Source organism: Aspergillus pseudotamarii (assembly GCF_009193445.1).
Source record: "Aspergillus pseudotamarii strain CBS 117625 unplaced genomic scaffold BDV38scaffold_46, whole genome shotgun sequence".
NCBI lineage: Eukaryota > Fungi > Ascomycota > Eurotiomycetes > Eurotiales > Aspergillaceae > Aspergillus > Aspergillus pseudotamarii.
Window position 1 is genome coordinate 225,447 of NW_022475060.1, and position 11,706 is coordinate 237,152.

General features: G+C 49.2%; 3 protein-coding genes across 3 annotated transcripts; 2 read left to right on the forward strand and 1 right to left on the reverse strand.

Moving 5' to 3' along the window:
• Positions 1–126: 126 nt before the first annotated feature.
• BDV38DRAFT_285186 (putative RNA helicase/RNAse III) lies at positions 127–4,703 on the forward strand (the record flags this gene model as incomplete). The annotated part of the gene is made up of 7 exons (XM_032060435.1): positions 127–231; positions 320–348; positions 449–497; positions 569–821; positions 881–1,028; positions 1,100–2,173; positions 2,228–4,703. 7 exons carry the CDS (start codon positions 127–129, stop codon positions 4,701–4,703), a joined length of 4,134 nt encoding a protein of 1,377 aa, XP_031911246.1.
• Positions 4,704–5,094: 391 nt separating this feature from the next.
• Positions 5,095–6,858, reverse strand: BDV38DRAFT_143542 (uncharacterized protein). Its single transcript, XM_032051478.1, has 3 exons — positions 6,542–6,858; positions 6,224–6,459; positions 5,095–6,157 (listed from the first exon to the last, which is right to left on the reverse strand). The coding sequence occupies exons 1-3, from the start codon at positions 6,563–6,565 to the stop codon at positions 5,212–5,214; spliced, it is 1,206 nt and encodes a 401-aa protein (XP_031911247.1). The 5' UTR covers positions 6,566–6,858; the 3' UTR covers positions 5,095–5,211.
• A 2,746-nt stretch (positions 6,859–9,604) lies between these two features.
• fleA (fucose-specific lectin FleA) lies at positions 9,605–11,059 on the forward strand. The gene is made up of 5 exons (XM_032051480.1): positions 9,605–9,698; positions 9,748–9,926; positions 9,977–10,190; positions 10,246–10,348; positions 10,411–11,059. The coding sequence occupies exons 1-5, from the start codon at positions 9,665–9,667 to the stop codon at positions 10,814–10,816; spliced, it is 936 nt and encodes a 311-aa protein (XP_031911248.1). The 5' UTR covers positions 9,605–9,664; the 3' UTR covers positions 10,817–11,059.
• Positions 11,060–11,706: the final 647 nt, after the last annotated feature.

Here is an 11,706-nt window from a genome sequence, read left to right on the forward strand (position 1 = left end):
TATTCTACACTGCTCTCTACAGTACTTACTCGATACTATATAGTTCACTGCATTGTATTGTACTGCCATACACTGCACTGCATTACATTACGCTACACGACACCGTACTGCCTCTATCAGGGAACGATGGCTCAGGTGACTGGCTCAGGTGGGGCCGAACTGCTGTATAAACCACGGCAGTATCAATATGAGATGTTTGAGGCTAGTTTGAAGGAGAATATTATTGTGGCTGTATGTTCCCGCCATCATTCTTCTTTCGTAGTTTTCTGGGGTTATCTTTTGTGTGAGATGGAATATGTTGCTGATGAAGGGTTGATAGATGGATACTGGGACGGGGAAGACTCAGATGTATGTGGAATCCATCCGTTCCATATTATCTCATCTCTTGTTTGAGGTGGTCGCAGTTTCGCCCTGGGTTGGGTCAATTTGATTGAATGGTTCTACGTAGTGCGCTTTTACGGATTGCTCATCAGTTGGAGGTGGTCGGGTCACAGAAGGTGAGTTTGCATTATTCCTCTTGATATGACATTGTCTGACTGCTCTTTGCTCTGCTTTGTTGTGGGCGCAGTTGACTTGGTTCTTGACTCCGACTGTGGCTTTGTGTTTTCAGCAGTATGAGGTGATCCGCAGTCATCTGCCGGCCGTGAGAGCTTGTACGATCACAGGGCTGGACAAGGTCGAGCGCTGGAAGAGCCAGTATATCTGGGATGAACTGTTGAGAGACAAACAGGTGGTAGTGTCGACTCATGCGGTTTTGTTCGAGGCGTTGACTCATGGGTTTGTCCGGATGTCCCAGTTGGGTCTGCTCATATTTGACGAAGGTTGGTGGCCGGTGTGTTCTTGAGATTCGACGTAGCAGTTGAGATTGCTGATGGTGTAGCCCACCACTGCATGCGACGGCATCCGGCGAACATGATTATGCTTGATTTCTATCACCCTACCTTGCAAAAGTACGGCAGAGACAGCGTTCCTTGCATATTGGGTCTAACGGCTAGCCCAGTGGTCAGGTCAAAGAGTCAGGAGATGAAGTAAGGGAAAACCACAGCTCCATCATTCTCTTTGCCTGGCCAGAGAACTAACCTCAAGAACCTTTGCAAAGAAAGTTAGAGTCGAATCTCGACTCCATCTGCAAAACCCCGCAAGTCCACAAACAAGAACTCACCACATATTCCCACAGACCCGAGTTACTGCCCATCATCTACCCAGCCATAGATGACGAGCCTGGCGGCAGGGCTCTGCAAGCCCTGGAGCACGCTTGGGATACGGCGGACAACGACGGAGATCCAGACGCTATACCACAAAACGACAACATGCCAAACGGGAACGGGGAGTACAAAGCGCTCATGGTACGAAAAACCCTCTGCAACGAGCAAATCAAACGTTTTCTGGATCGAAGCCGTCACATCTTCGCAGAACTGGGAGAGTGGGCAGCAGACTACTACATCTGCACATCCGTAGAGCAGCTGCGTACCACGATTCACGATCAGTCTTTAACCATGGAATGGGAAGATGAGGAGAGAGCCTACCTTTCAAATTTCTTATCCAAGTTACCAGTCGCGGAGGTCCAGGCTGAACTCTCAGATCTGAAGAACTTCACGATGTCACCTAAACTCGCAGCGTTGATAAACTTCCTTGACAAATTCGACGACCCCGAGTTTTCGGGCTTGATCTTTGTACAACAAAGAGTAACTGTAAGCGTACTGGCCCGTTTGCTTTCCCTCCACCCCAAAACTAGGGACCGATTCAGATGCGCAGCTTATGTTGGCATGTCGGTTGGCAATTGTCGTCAGGACATGGTGGGCGACTGGCATAATGCGAAGAAGCAGCGAGGGACCATGGATGACTTCCGAAGCGGGCGTATTAATCTGATTGTCACGACCAGTGTCTTAGAGGAAGGCATCGACGTCACGGCCTGCCGTGTCGTTGTATGCTTTGACAAGCCCGCTAATTTGAAATCCTTCATTCAAAGGCGCGGTCGAGCACGACAAAAAAAGTCCACGTACGCTATCATGTTCTCCACAGCGGACGAGCACGGCGATTTGCGCAGGTGGCAGATTTTAGAGCAAGCCATGGTCGAAGCCTACCAAGACGAAGACAGACGGCTCCGTGAGGCAGAAGCGCAAGAGGAAGTCGATGAAAATGTGCCAGAGATGATCGCCGTTGAAGCCACTGGGTATGATCTCCTTTGAGAGTAATGATTCTCTGACCACGTCTAACATCGTCACAGCGCCGTCATCACACCGGATTCAGTCGTCACACATCTCTACCACTTCTGCGCTGTGCTTCCCGAGGAACGCTATGTCGACAATAGGCCGGAATTCTCGTTCGAGAAGGACAGCCTTGGCCTTGTCAAAGGGACGGTGATCCTGCCTAGCTGTGTGCACCCGAAAGTCCGTCGCATCCAGGGAAAGCTTTGGTGGAAGAGTGAGCGCGCAGCGGTCAAAGAAACAGCTTTCCAGGCATACCGGGCCCTTTACGAGTTTGGCCTTTTGAATGACCACCTTCTCCCATTGACGAAAAACCCAGAGATGAGGTCGAATGATTACATCTCTTTGCCTTCGCTATTAGATGTGTCTGAGCAGCATGATCCTTGGACAGAGTGGGCCACCTCGTGGTCATGTCCAGATGTGCATCAGATACGAATCGGCGTGGAAGGTAACGGACATCTAGCAGATGGGCTGGTTATGAAGCTGATCGGACCGACAAACTTGCCTCAATTGGCTCCATTGACTCTTTTCTGGGATCGCAATACTATTCTCACATTGTCATTCGATACCCCAGAGCGTGTTTCGACAGTGAGTGCTGACTGCATCGCGAACATGAGGACAGCCACGGCACTTTACCTTCAAGCGCCTCGCGGCCGACGCGCGTTGGATAATCATGACTTTGTGACCTTATTTGGGCCTGACCTACCGAGTACGGAGTTGACCGACTGGCTCATTCAAAACGCAGGACATGAAACTGCCCATGAAGCGTACTCAAGGGGTGCTATGCCTGGTGCGATGGGAATAATCCGGGACCTTTCGCACTACGACGAGCCGTTCTTCTGCCATAGATGGGTCGAGTCCGACGCTGGCTTGATTGAGATAGAATGCAGGCCTATCCCACGTCGGAGGAATTTCTTGCATCCGCCGACTTTAGATAACGGGCAAGCCGATGCTGTCGTTGAGTCGGAACATGGTTCTGCTAAGGTGCACATGGTAGCTGCCGAAAACTGTACTGTCGGCAAGCTACCAGTGTCCACGGCCATATTTGGCTTATTTATCCCACACATTCTTGACCGACTTGAGAGTACATTGATCGCAAACAGACTGTGCGCAACCATTCTGTGTGATGCCGGGTTCGCGGACATTCAGCATGTTATCACCGCCATCACGGCACCATCAGCTCAAGGCGTGACCAACTATCAGCGATATGAGTTTCTCGGGGACTCTATTCTAAAATACATTGTTTCGTGTCAGCTTTTCTTCCAGAACCCTAACTGGCCGGAGGGCTTCCTCACCGAAGGTCGCACTACTATTGTCCAGAACCCACGGCTCACCAGGGCAGCTCTTGACGCTGGACTGGACGCTTTCATTATGACGAAGTCTCTCACCCCTCGCCGGTGGATTGCACCGCTGATATCTACAAGGCTGGGGGCCACTCCTGCAAAGCGACAGATGTCAGGCAAAGTGTTGGCGGACGTCGTCGAGGCATTGATTGGAGCCGCTTATCTAGACGGTGGCCATGCCAAAGCTCAGATATGCACGCATTGCTTCCTTCCAGAGATCAATAGACAACCCCTGGATATCCCATCTATCACCTCACCAACAGAGCCTGGGCGAACTGCGCACCACTTCATAGACGACAACTTGCAAGGACACCTTGGCTACAACTTCAAGGATGAGGATCTCCTGGTCGAGGCTCTCACCCACCCTTCCTGCCAGCACGACCAATCCACTCAGTCCTATCAACGATTAGAATTCCTCGGCGATGCTATTCTCGACATGGTCATTGTCCCAATCATCTTCCAATACTCTAACCAAATCTCACCAGGCGACATGACCCTCATCAAACATGCAGTAGTGAACGCGAACCTGCTCGGATTCTTCTGCATGGAATTTTCCATCGAACAAGACAAGACCAAAATCGAACGAACCGCTGACGGCCAATTCACTGTCAAGTCCGAGACACAGCACGTCGAGCTGTGGCGCTTCATGAGATTCAACAGCTTCGATCTGCAAGCCTCCCGCGATGCAGCTCTAGACCGTCATCGCAGACTCCGAGACCAAATTATCACCTCCCTCTACTACGGCCCGAGTTATCCCTGGCAACCTCTCTCTCAACTCTACGCGGACAAATTCTTTTCCGACATCATCGAGAGCGTTCTCGGAGCCATTTTCGTTGACTCAGGCGGGGACCTCTCCGCATGTGAACGCTTCCTCGAGCGGATTGGCCTGCTGTCTTATGTCAGACGCGTTCTGTCAGATGGTATCAACGTGACTCACCCTCGGGGTCTCGCACAGCGGTTGTCGAAAGGGGACGCGCTTTTTCATTTGAAGCGTGTCTTGGATGAGCAAGGCCGCGCCACGTACCGGTGCATAGTTACTATGAATGATGCCCAGATTGTCCTTGTGGAGGGTTGTCTGTGCGGCGAAGAGGCCGAGGTGAGGGCTGCTAATGAAACAATCGAGTTCTTGCAGCGTCGCCAGGAAGTTGTTTGATCAGTCAACCAGCCAGTCTGGCCCGCTTTAGCGACTGACTGGTTGACTGGTTGGATGGCTATAACGGCCGCTCTATGGGGCGATAGTATGTGTTGGTGGGTGGCGGGGAGACGAAGTGGATTTGGAGACCGGGAAGGCAGGGGATGTCAAAGCTTGGTGAATGAGTAAACGATGCGATAGTTATGCGACACTGTAATGTGATATTTATGCGACAACAATGCACTGGGATGACAAAGCGATGTGAAATGCTGCCATGCGACGTGACAATGATCATGATGTCATGATTTTGACTATGAAGACGGTGTTTGTATGTTCAGGTCTTTTCTTTAGCATTTTTTGGGTCAAATTTCAACAGATTTAGATAGATAGAAAGAAATGACGATGGTTTTCCCGACAGAATGTAACAAACTCCGTTGCGAAATGAGTTGAACACAGTAAAAATATGCACTATAAAGAATAGAAAAGCCCGCCCGAAAGTTGGAAAACTATTTATACAGAACGCCAACGCTTATGCTTTCTTCCTGGTACTCCTCCGAACTGGCCTTGTCTTCGATTCGGGCTCGGGCTGCTCTTCCTCGACCTGCTCTGGCTCCTTGTCGGCTGTGTCGGCATCGGAGTCGTGTGACTCGACTTGGTCATCTTCACTGGTAGCTACCATGACACCTTCGTCGGTCGCATCGCTCACCGAGGACTGGTTCTCCGCATCCGTCTTCGAAACGGATTCCCAAGCTCCACCAGCCGGCTGTGGTTCGTTCCGGATGCCATCGAGGACCTTCTTTGCCTCGCTTTCGACTCCATTCCATGCGCCGCAGCTGCCACACCGCCAGCGACCGAGTTCTTCCAACGATTTGATACCCGGAGGCGCCTGGCCGTTGACAAGTCGACAGGAGTTGCAGATCAAGACGATCCGGTTCTTCGGTTGCGTCTCATCCTCCCCGAGGAGGACATCCATGAGTCGATCATACCAGTGTGACTGCTCGATATACTGGGGCGCACTCGGGAATGCGTTGGGTGCAAAGCCCGGCTCATCAAATGCAGGGCCTGGAGGAGGTACCGGTTGTTGCTGGACCTGGGGCTGAGAGGGATATGGAGAAGGCGGCGCATGGAAATCGGGGGAGGGGGCACCAGGAGACTGGACGGGAGTCGGACGGCGAATATTTGCGGTTGGGGGAGGGGGAAGGCCAGTCCGTTGCACGGGCGGTTGTTGTTGCTGGGGATTTGAGGATTTGCGCTTCGATTCTGACTTGCGCTTGTCGTCGCCGCTTTTCGACTTGGTTCGTTTGGGGACACCTCCGTATTTCTCCAAGAGTTGCTGGGTGGAATTGTATTTTGTTGCGACCTTGAGCTTCTCAATAGTTTCGTCTCGTTGCTTTTGGAGATCATCGAGATATCGTTGGTTGCTATTGATGCGGTATTCGAAGTACTTGCTGCCTGCGGTGCGAACGGCGTAGATCCTGTTCCCGGATTAGACCATTGAAAAGGGGGGTGGGTTTCAGGATTATTCAGGGGTTGGGGCGTACACGATGGGACCTCCTGCAATAGCGGCGTATTCGACCACGCCGAAATTCTGCCATCCTAGCACCAGCGCGAGTATGATGGAGTAGAGGAGGTAGGCAAAGGTGGTGTATAAGGTCCATAGAGCTTTGAAGCGGCGGGCATTTTGGCGGTGAGTGTCGAGACGGGCGGTCGCGCGAGTGATTTTACCGGAGAGAGTCTCGAGCGCTCTTTCAAAGGAGGCTGGAGAGTTGTCTTCTCCCTATATGAAGAGATGGTTTCTTTGGTTAGTGGTTATTTGCCATCTGGAGAGGAACAAGCAGGCAGCCACATGGTGGACATACTTTGAAAGGCCACAAGGATACCATGGCGACTGGAAGGTATTGGTTTCAAGAGACGATTGAGATTGACGGCATTAGTGTACAGACATTGTCGGCGATGATTTGCAAATCCAATCTATCTGTCCCTGAGGAAGGTACTATAGTGGGTGTGAAGAGGGGAAGTGGAATGCAATCGATGAGGTAAGGGTAAAGGCAAGAGAATCTTTACTTGAATTGAAGCTCCCCCGAAAACGTCACGTCAGCTGCCGCGCACTGACCACGTGCTCCGTCGATCATTCATCTTTATTTAGTACATATCTTTTCTGCCCTGATATCGTCTAGACAGACATATGGTTCCACGGAGATGGCTTTCTGAATAAGTTCTGGCTTCATCTGCGAAGAAGAGTTGTTAGTTTTCGGATAATGCCATCTATATCACTTCGGCTCACATTCGGCCATGTGCGTACTTGCCATGGGTTCTGTGGACACTATGTATACAGTAGTATATCTCCTTGGCAAACTCCAGTGGCCTTTGTATGACGACAGTGACCTATCTCGAGGCATATTCCGCGGTGCACCTTATCTGTCCTAAAAGTCCCCAGGACCGTAGGTTGCGAGAAAGCACTACAGTCATTCAAGATTCCCGAAAACGGTGAGACTCTGCAAGCCTTAATATTGCACCAGCCGAGTTGCTTATCAAACAGTGATTGACGTCCCTACAATCATATAATATCGGGCCTAAGCCCGCAGCTCTAATATTGCATGAGAAAGAGATTGTACATGTTGAGAGGGGTACACAGAGCATTCTGATCGAAGCATCAGTGATCTGCCCCATCGGGTGAATCACCTTGATTAGCTACTTGAAGACATGGACTCCAATCACGGCCAAACCAGGCAAGGCTGTGGATAAAACCATTCATGTCGGAACATTGTTTAGCTTATTACGACTTAAGAGAAAATGAATTAAAAGAGAGAAGAAAAAGAGAGGCAGAAAATACTCTTCCAGATTATGGTTATCTAAAAATATATGCTACTATAAGTTTGGCACTATCGAAGAACTAACAGCGAGAAGCTGTGTAGAATATATAATAATCTGATACTCTACATCAAGATCTAGAGGGTCGAGAATGCTAGAAGGAACCAGATTTTCCCAGATAAGTATGAGTGCATAGATCCCAGTGTCTATCCGTTCGTGGTGTCTAACGAGGCATCTCGCTAAGCTCTTTGCAGTGCCAGTCCACGGTCCAGGGCCCAGTTTTAATAGGAATAGATCACCGGATCGCTGTATATCACATATTCTAGCTGGCCTTTCAAAAGTTTCTCTGCTTTCTAAATTAAAACTTAACTGATGTTGTTTAATATAACTACAGGGCAAAGAAGATCACATGATTGACGAGTATTCCCCGCTATCCCACGACTTTTCTTTCTTTCTCAGAACTTACTCTCTCCTCCTCTTCTTTTCTCCTCTCCTCTGCTGGATTACGGACCCAGCAAGATTCTCAGCCAGCCACTACACCACCGTCGCCAACGTCAACAACAGTTACACGTCCGACGCACGTCCACTGCCATCCTTCCAGGGTAGAAGCGGGGCAAGCTGCAGTAGCATTTTGACTTATTCTTCCGGATACACGGAGGGTCTATTATTGGCTCATAACTTGTCATCAACGTAATAGAGAGATGGACCATAGCGGCAAATAAAATCAGACTTCATAATTGCAACCGGAACGGGCCGTAGTAATTCGAGTACAACGCATCATGCATAAAAGCTGAAAACCTGTAAGCAGCCCTGTGGAGAGGTCTGTCGGGTCACCAGGCTTCCATTTCTCGTATAATTTCAGCAAACTCTTTGGAACCGAGTTATTGGCTGTCAATTCCATATTGTACATGTGGGATCAAATAGACGATTGGTTAGGAAAGAAGGAGTTCAGCTGCTGTACGTGACGTCTTAGAAAAAAAGGAAGTCTACGGAGTAGCGTGGAGACTGCTGCACCTACTAAAGCTGATTAGGTTATGGTGGAGACTGCATACAGCTCGTGTACATAAGTGGGACCGAATCGGAGAAAGGTGAAGCAATGGTATCCATGTGTTCTAGGCCTTGGACTAAGCTGCTCTAGCCCTACGACGACCATAGGGATGCCGACAGTTTGCTCCACGTTGGTCTATAATCCCACCACGAAGAACGAAGCCAAACTTGCCGAATCATGAGATTTTAGAAGGGTTAGACAAAATATAGTAGTTTAGCTAGCTGGGTATCGAGCAATGACCTGAGAAGTCGACTAACAAGGAACGTGCGTCCTATTGACAAGGTCATGCAGATTCTAGGGAAATTCTGTCAGTGTATTCTGCAATCATTGCCCCCAAGGTAAATATTGCTGCATGTGCTGTGGGGATATATGAAATCAGGATTCCATGACACATACAGTGCTATTGCCTGCAGAGAATGTCCACAAATGAACTCTGCATCTGCAAGACACACCACGTAAACTAAGCCATACTCTTCGGTCTTGCATCAAGGGCAAACCAGCTGCACTACGTGGCACGACAGCAGGTAAAACATATGAAAGTCAAATGGAACCTTCAGCCAGAGCTCAGCGATGAGACGAAATTCAAAAAATGTACACACATCGCATGGTTGAAGTGATTATCTAGTTAAGCTACATACCCTAGGCATGGTTACGAGCAATCGGTTATAGCAGTAGTTAGATAGGGACAGCTACCAAGCATATAGCACACAAAGAAGAATGACATTTGAGCCTTTGTCGGTATAGGCAATACTATATAGCATAGCAATTTGTCTGTGCATCTGGCCATGATGGCCGAGACTACTAATCCCTTCGATTAAGAGGTTGCACGTATAGCCAGCCACGGACTCCCTGTGCCGACACTCAACCAATTGATTATTTGGCGCATGCAACCAAGAGCCAGCTGCGGGGTTGAGAAAATACAACGCCATGAGGTATGTGATGAAGTCTACGTTGGAGATGGCCGGTTAGGAGACTAGGATACGGATTGAGACAATCCGTCTTCCCTGAGTTGAACATAAAAGGGCTGGTTTATCCCCCTACCTGAAGGAGTGAACCAAAGCAACGACACTCATACTTCAAAGAAACATAGTTCTAAGTATCAGTGAGATCACCATTTGTGGCAATGTCTACCCCTGGCGCCCAAGAAGTTCTTTTCCGTAAGTAAACGACAAGAGATACGAAAGCTTTGTGTTAACAGTGAGATAGGTACCGGAATTGCGGCGGTCAACTCGACCAACCACCTCCGTGTTTACTTTCAGGACTCTCATGGTAGTATTCGCGAGAGTCTCTATGAAAGTAATTGGGCCAACGGCACAGCAAAGAATGTCATCGCTAAAGCAAAGCTTGGTACCCCTCTCGCTGCGACATCCAAGAAGTTGAACAATGTAGGTTAAGAATTAAGTTTGGAAAATCCAGAAAGCTCACACAATTCAAGATCCGTGTCTACAGTCTTACCGAAGACAACATCCTTCAGGAAGCTGCCTATGATAGCAGCAAAGGATGGTACAATGGTGCGCTAGCTGGCGCCAAGTTCACTGTTGCCCCTTACTCCCGAATCGGAGCTGTCTTTCTGGCAGGAACGGATGATTTGCAGTTGCGTATCTATGCCCAGAAGATTGATAACACGATCCAGGAGTATATGTGGAATGGTAAGAAGTTCCGGACTCCTTAATGTGGGTGATGGCTTCCTAACATCTACGACAGGAGACGGCTGGAAAGAAGGCACAAACCTTGGAGCTGCGCTTCCTGGCACTGGTATCGGAGCTACTTGTTGGCGCTACACCGACCACAATGGTCCAAGCATTAGGTGCAGTCATCCTATACCTATACGCTAAGCGAAAGATCTATTGTTAATTCTCCTGCACGTAGAATCTGGTTCCAAACCGACGACCTGAAGCTTGTCCAGCGAGCATATGACCCTAATACTGGATGGTACAAGGAACTGTACACCATCTTCGACAAGGCACCTCCTCGCTGCGCAATCGCAGCCACACACTTCGACCCCGGTAAAAGCAGCATCCACATGCGGATCTATTTTGTCAACTCTGACAACACAATCTGGCAAGTGTGCTGGGATCATGGCAAAGGATATCATAACAAGGGAACCATTACGCCAGTCATTCAAGGCTCAGAAATTGCGATCATCAGCTGGGAAGGACCAGAGCTGCGTATGTACTTCCAAAATGGCACATATGTCAGTGCTATTAGCGAGTGGACCTGGGGCCAAGCGCACGGTTCACAGCTGGGTCGCCGGGCTCTTCCTCCAGCTGAGTAGACCTTTCGTTGGGCACGGGAGGCAATCGGCCATATTCAGCTCTGTCTAGTATCGAACACATGCTTGGCTGAAGAATACAAAATGGTCAACTAACCTCCATGTACATACCAGCGACTCCTTAGCTTGAGTAATACATTGCTACTATCATACTCTAAGCTGTTGCTGGGCCAGACGGGCATCACAATATATCATTGTTGTCGTTAATAAATTGCTAGTCAAATTGTACTCGTCTGACATCTTCTATGTTGCCACGCATAAACCTCAAATTAGCTCCGTGTCAAACCTTCGCCCAGTATCCACTAGACTGAGACGCCTATAGCACTTTCCTTACCCATATAATTTCAGGAATCCGCCTCTTTATACTTCGTATCTACTATAGAAAGGTCAAACACGGAGAGGACGTCATCTGAAGTGGCATTCGTGTCGGAGAAGGGGTCCAGAACCTCAGCACCGGAGTTTCATGAGAAGATCGCATACGTATTTTGGATGAGAATGGGAAATCTTTACCATTGGATATAACGTGACGCTGAATTGGGGAGAATAAGTAGCCAAAGGCAGGGACCACTTCCCAGGGAGTGATCGCGAGCCAACCAGAAGTTCTCCTCTTTGCCACGCGGATCCTCTCAGGGGTAGCTGAGCCATTCTGCTGGTATTGCATCATTCCTTACAAAGTACAATGCTAACGAGAATGGATCAAGATTGGGCAGCACTGGCCAATATATCAAATATGGAACTTGTTAGACAATGAGGTAGTGGAGAAAACGAATGGAATCTCACCGGGCAGTCCACTAACTGAAGCGCACGAGTAAGGCCAGCTCCACAGCGGGTCCTGGTCTCCTACTTATCTTGGTATGGGTTGTAATACCCGTAGGATCTGAAAGGGCCAAAGG

What these genes read in the sequence shown, in the direction of transcription:
- BDV38DRAFT_143542 (XM_032051478.1), bottom strand. Translation starts at nt 6,565, where the DNA reads ATGGTATCCTTGTGGCCTTTCAAA. An exon ending in TATCCTTGTGGCCTTTCAAA is followed by an intron (nt 6,460 to 6,541) that starts GTATGTCCACCA and finishes CTCTTCATATAG; the next exon opens with GGAGAAGACAACTCTCCAGC. An exon ending in ATTGCAGGAGGTCCCATCGT is followed by an intron (nt 6,158 to 6,223) that starts GTACGCCCCAAC and finishes ATCCGGGAACAG; the next exon opens with GATCTACGCCGTTCGCACCG.
- fleA (XM_032051480.1), top strand. Translation starts at nt 9,665, where the DNA reads ATGTCTACCCCTGGCGCCCAAGAAGTTCTTTTCC. An exon ending in CGCCCAAGAAGTTCTTTTCC is followed by an intron (nt 9,699 to 9,747) that starts GTAAGTAAACGA and finishes ACAGTGAGATAG; the next exon opens with GTACCGGAATTGCGGCGGTC. An exon ending in CACAATGGTCCAAGCATTAG is followed by an intron (nt 10,349 to 10,410) that starts GTGCAGTCATCC and finishes TCCTGCACGTAG; the next exon opens with AATCTGGTTCCAAACCGACG.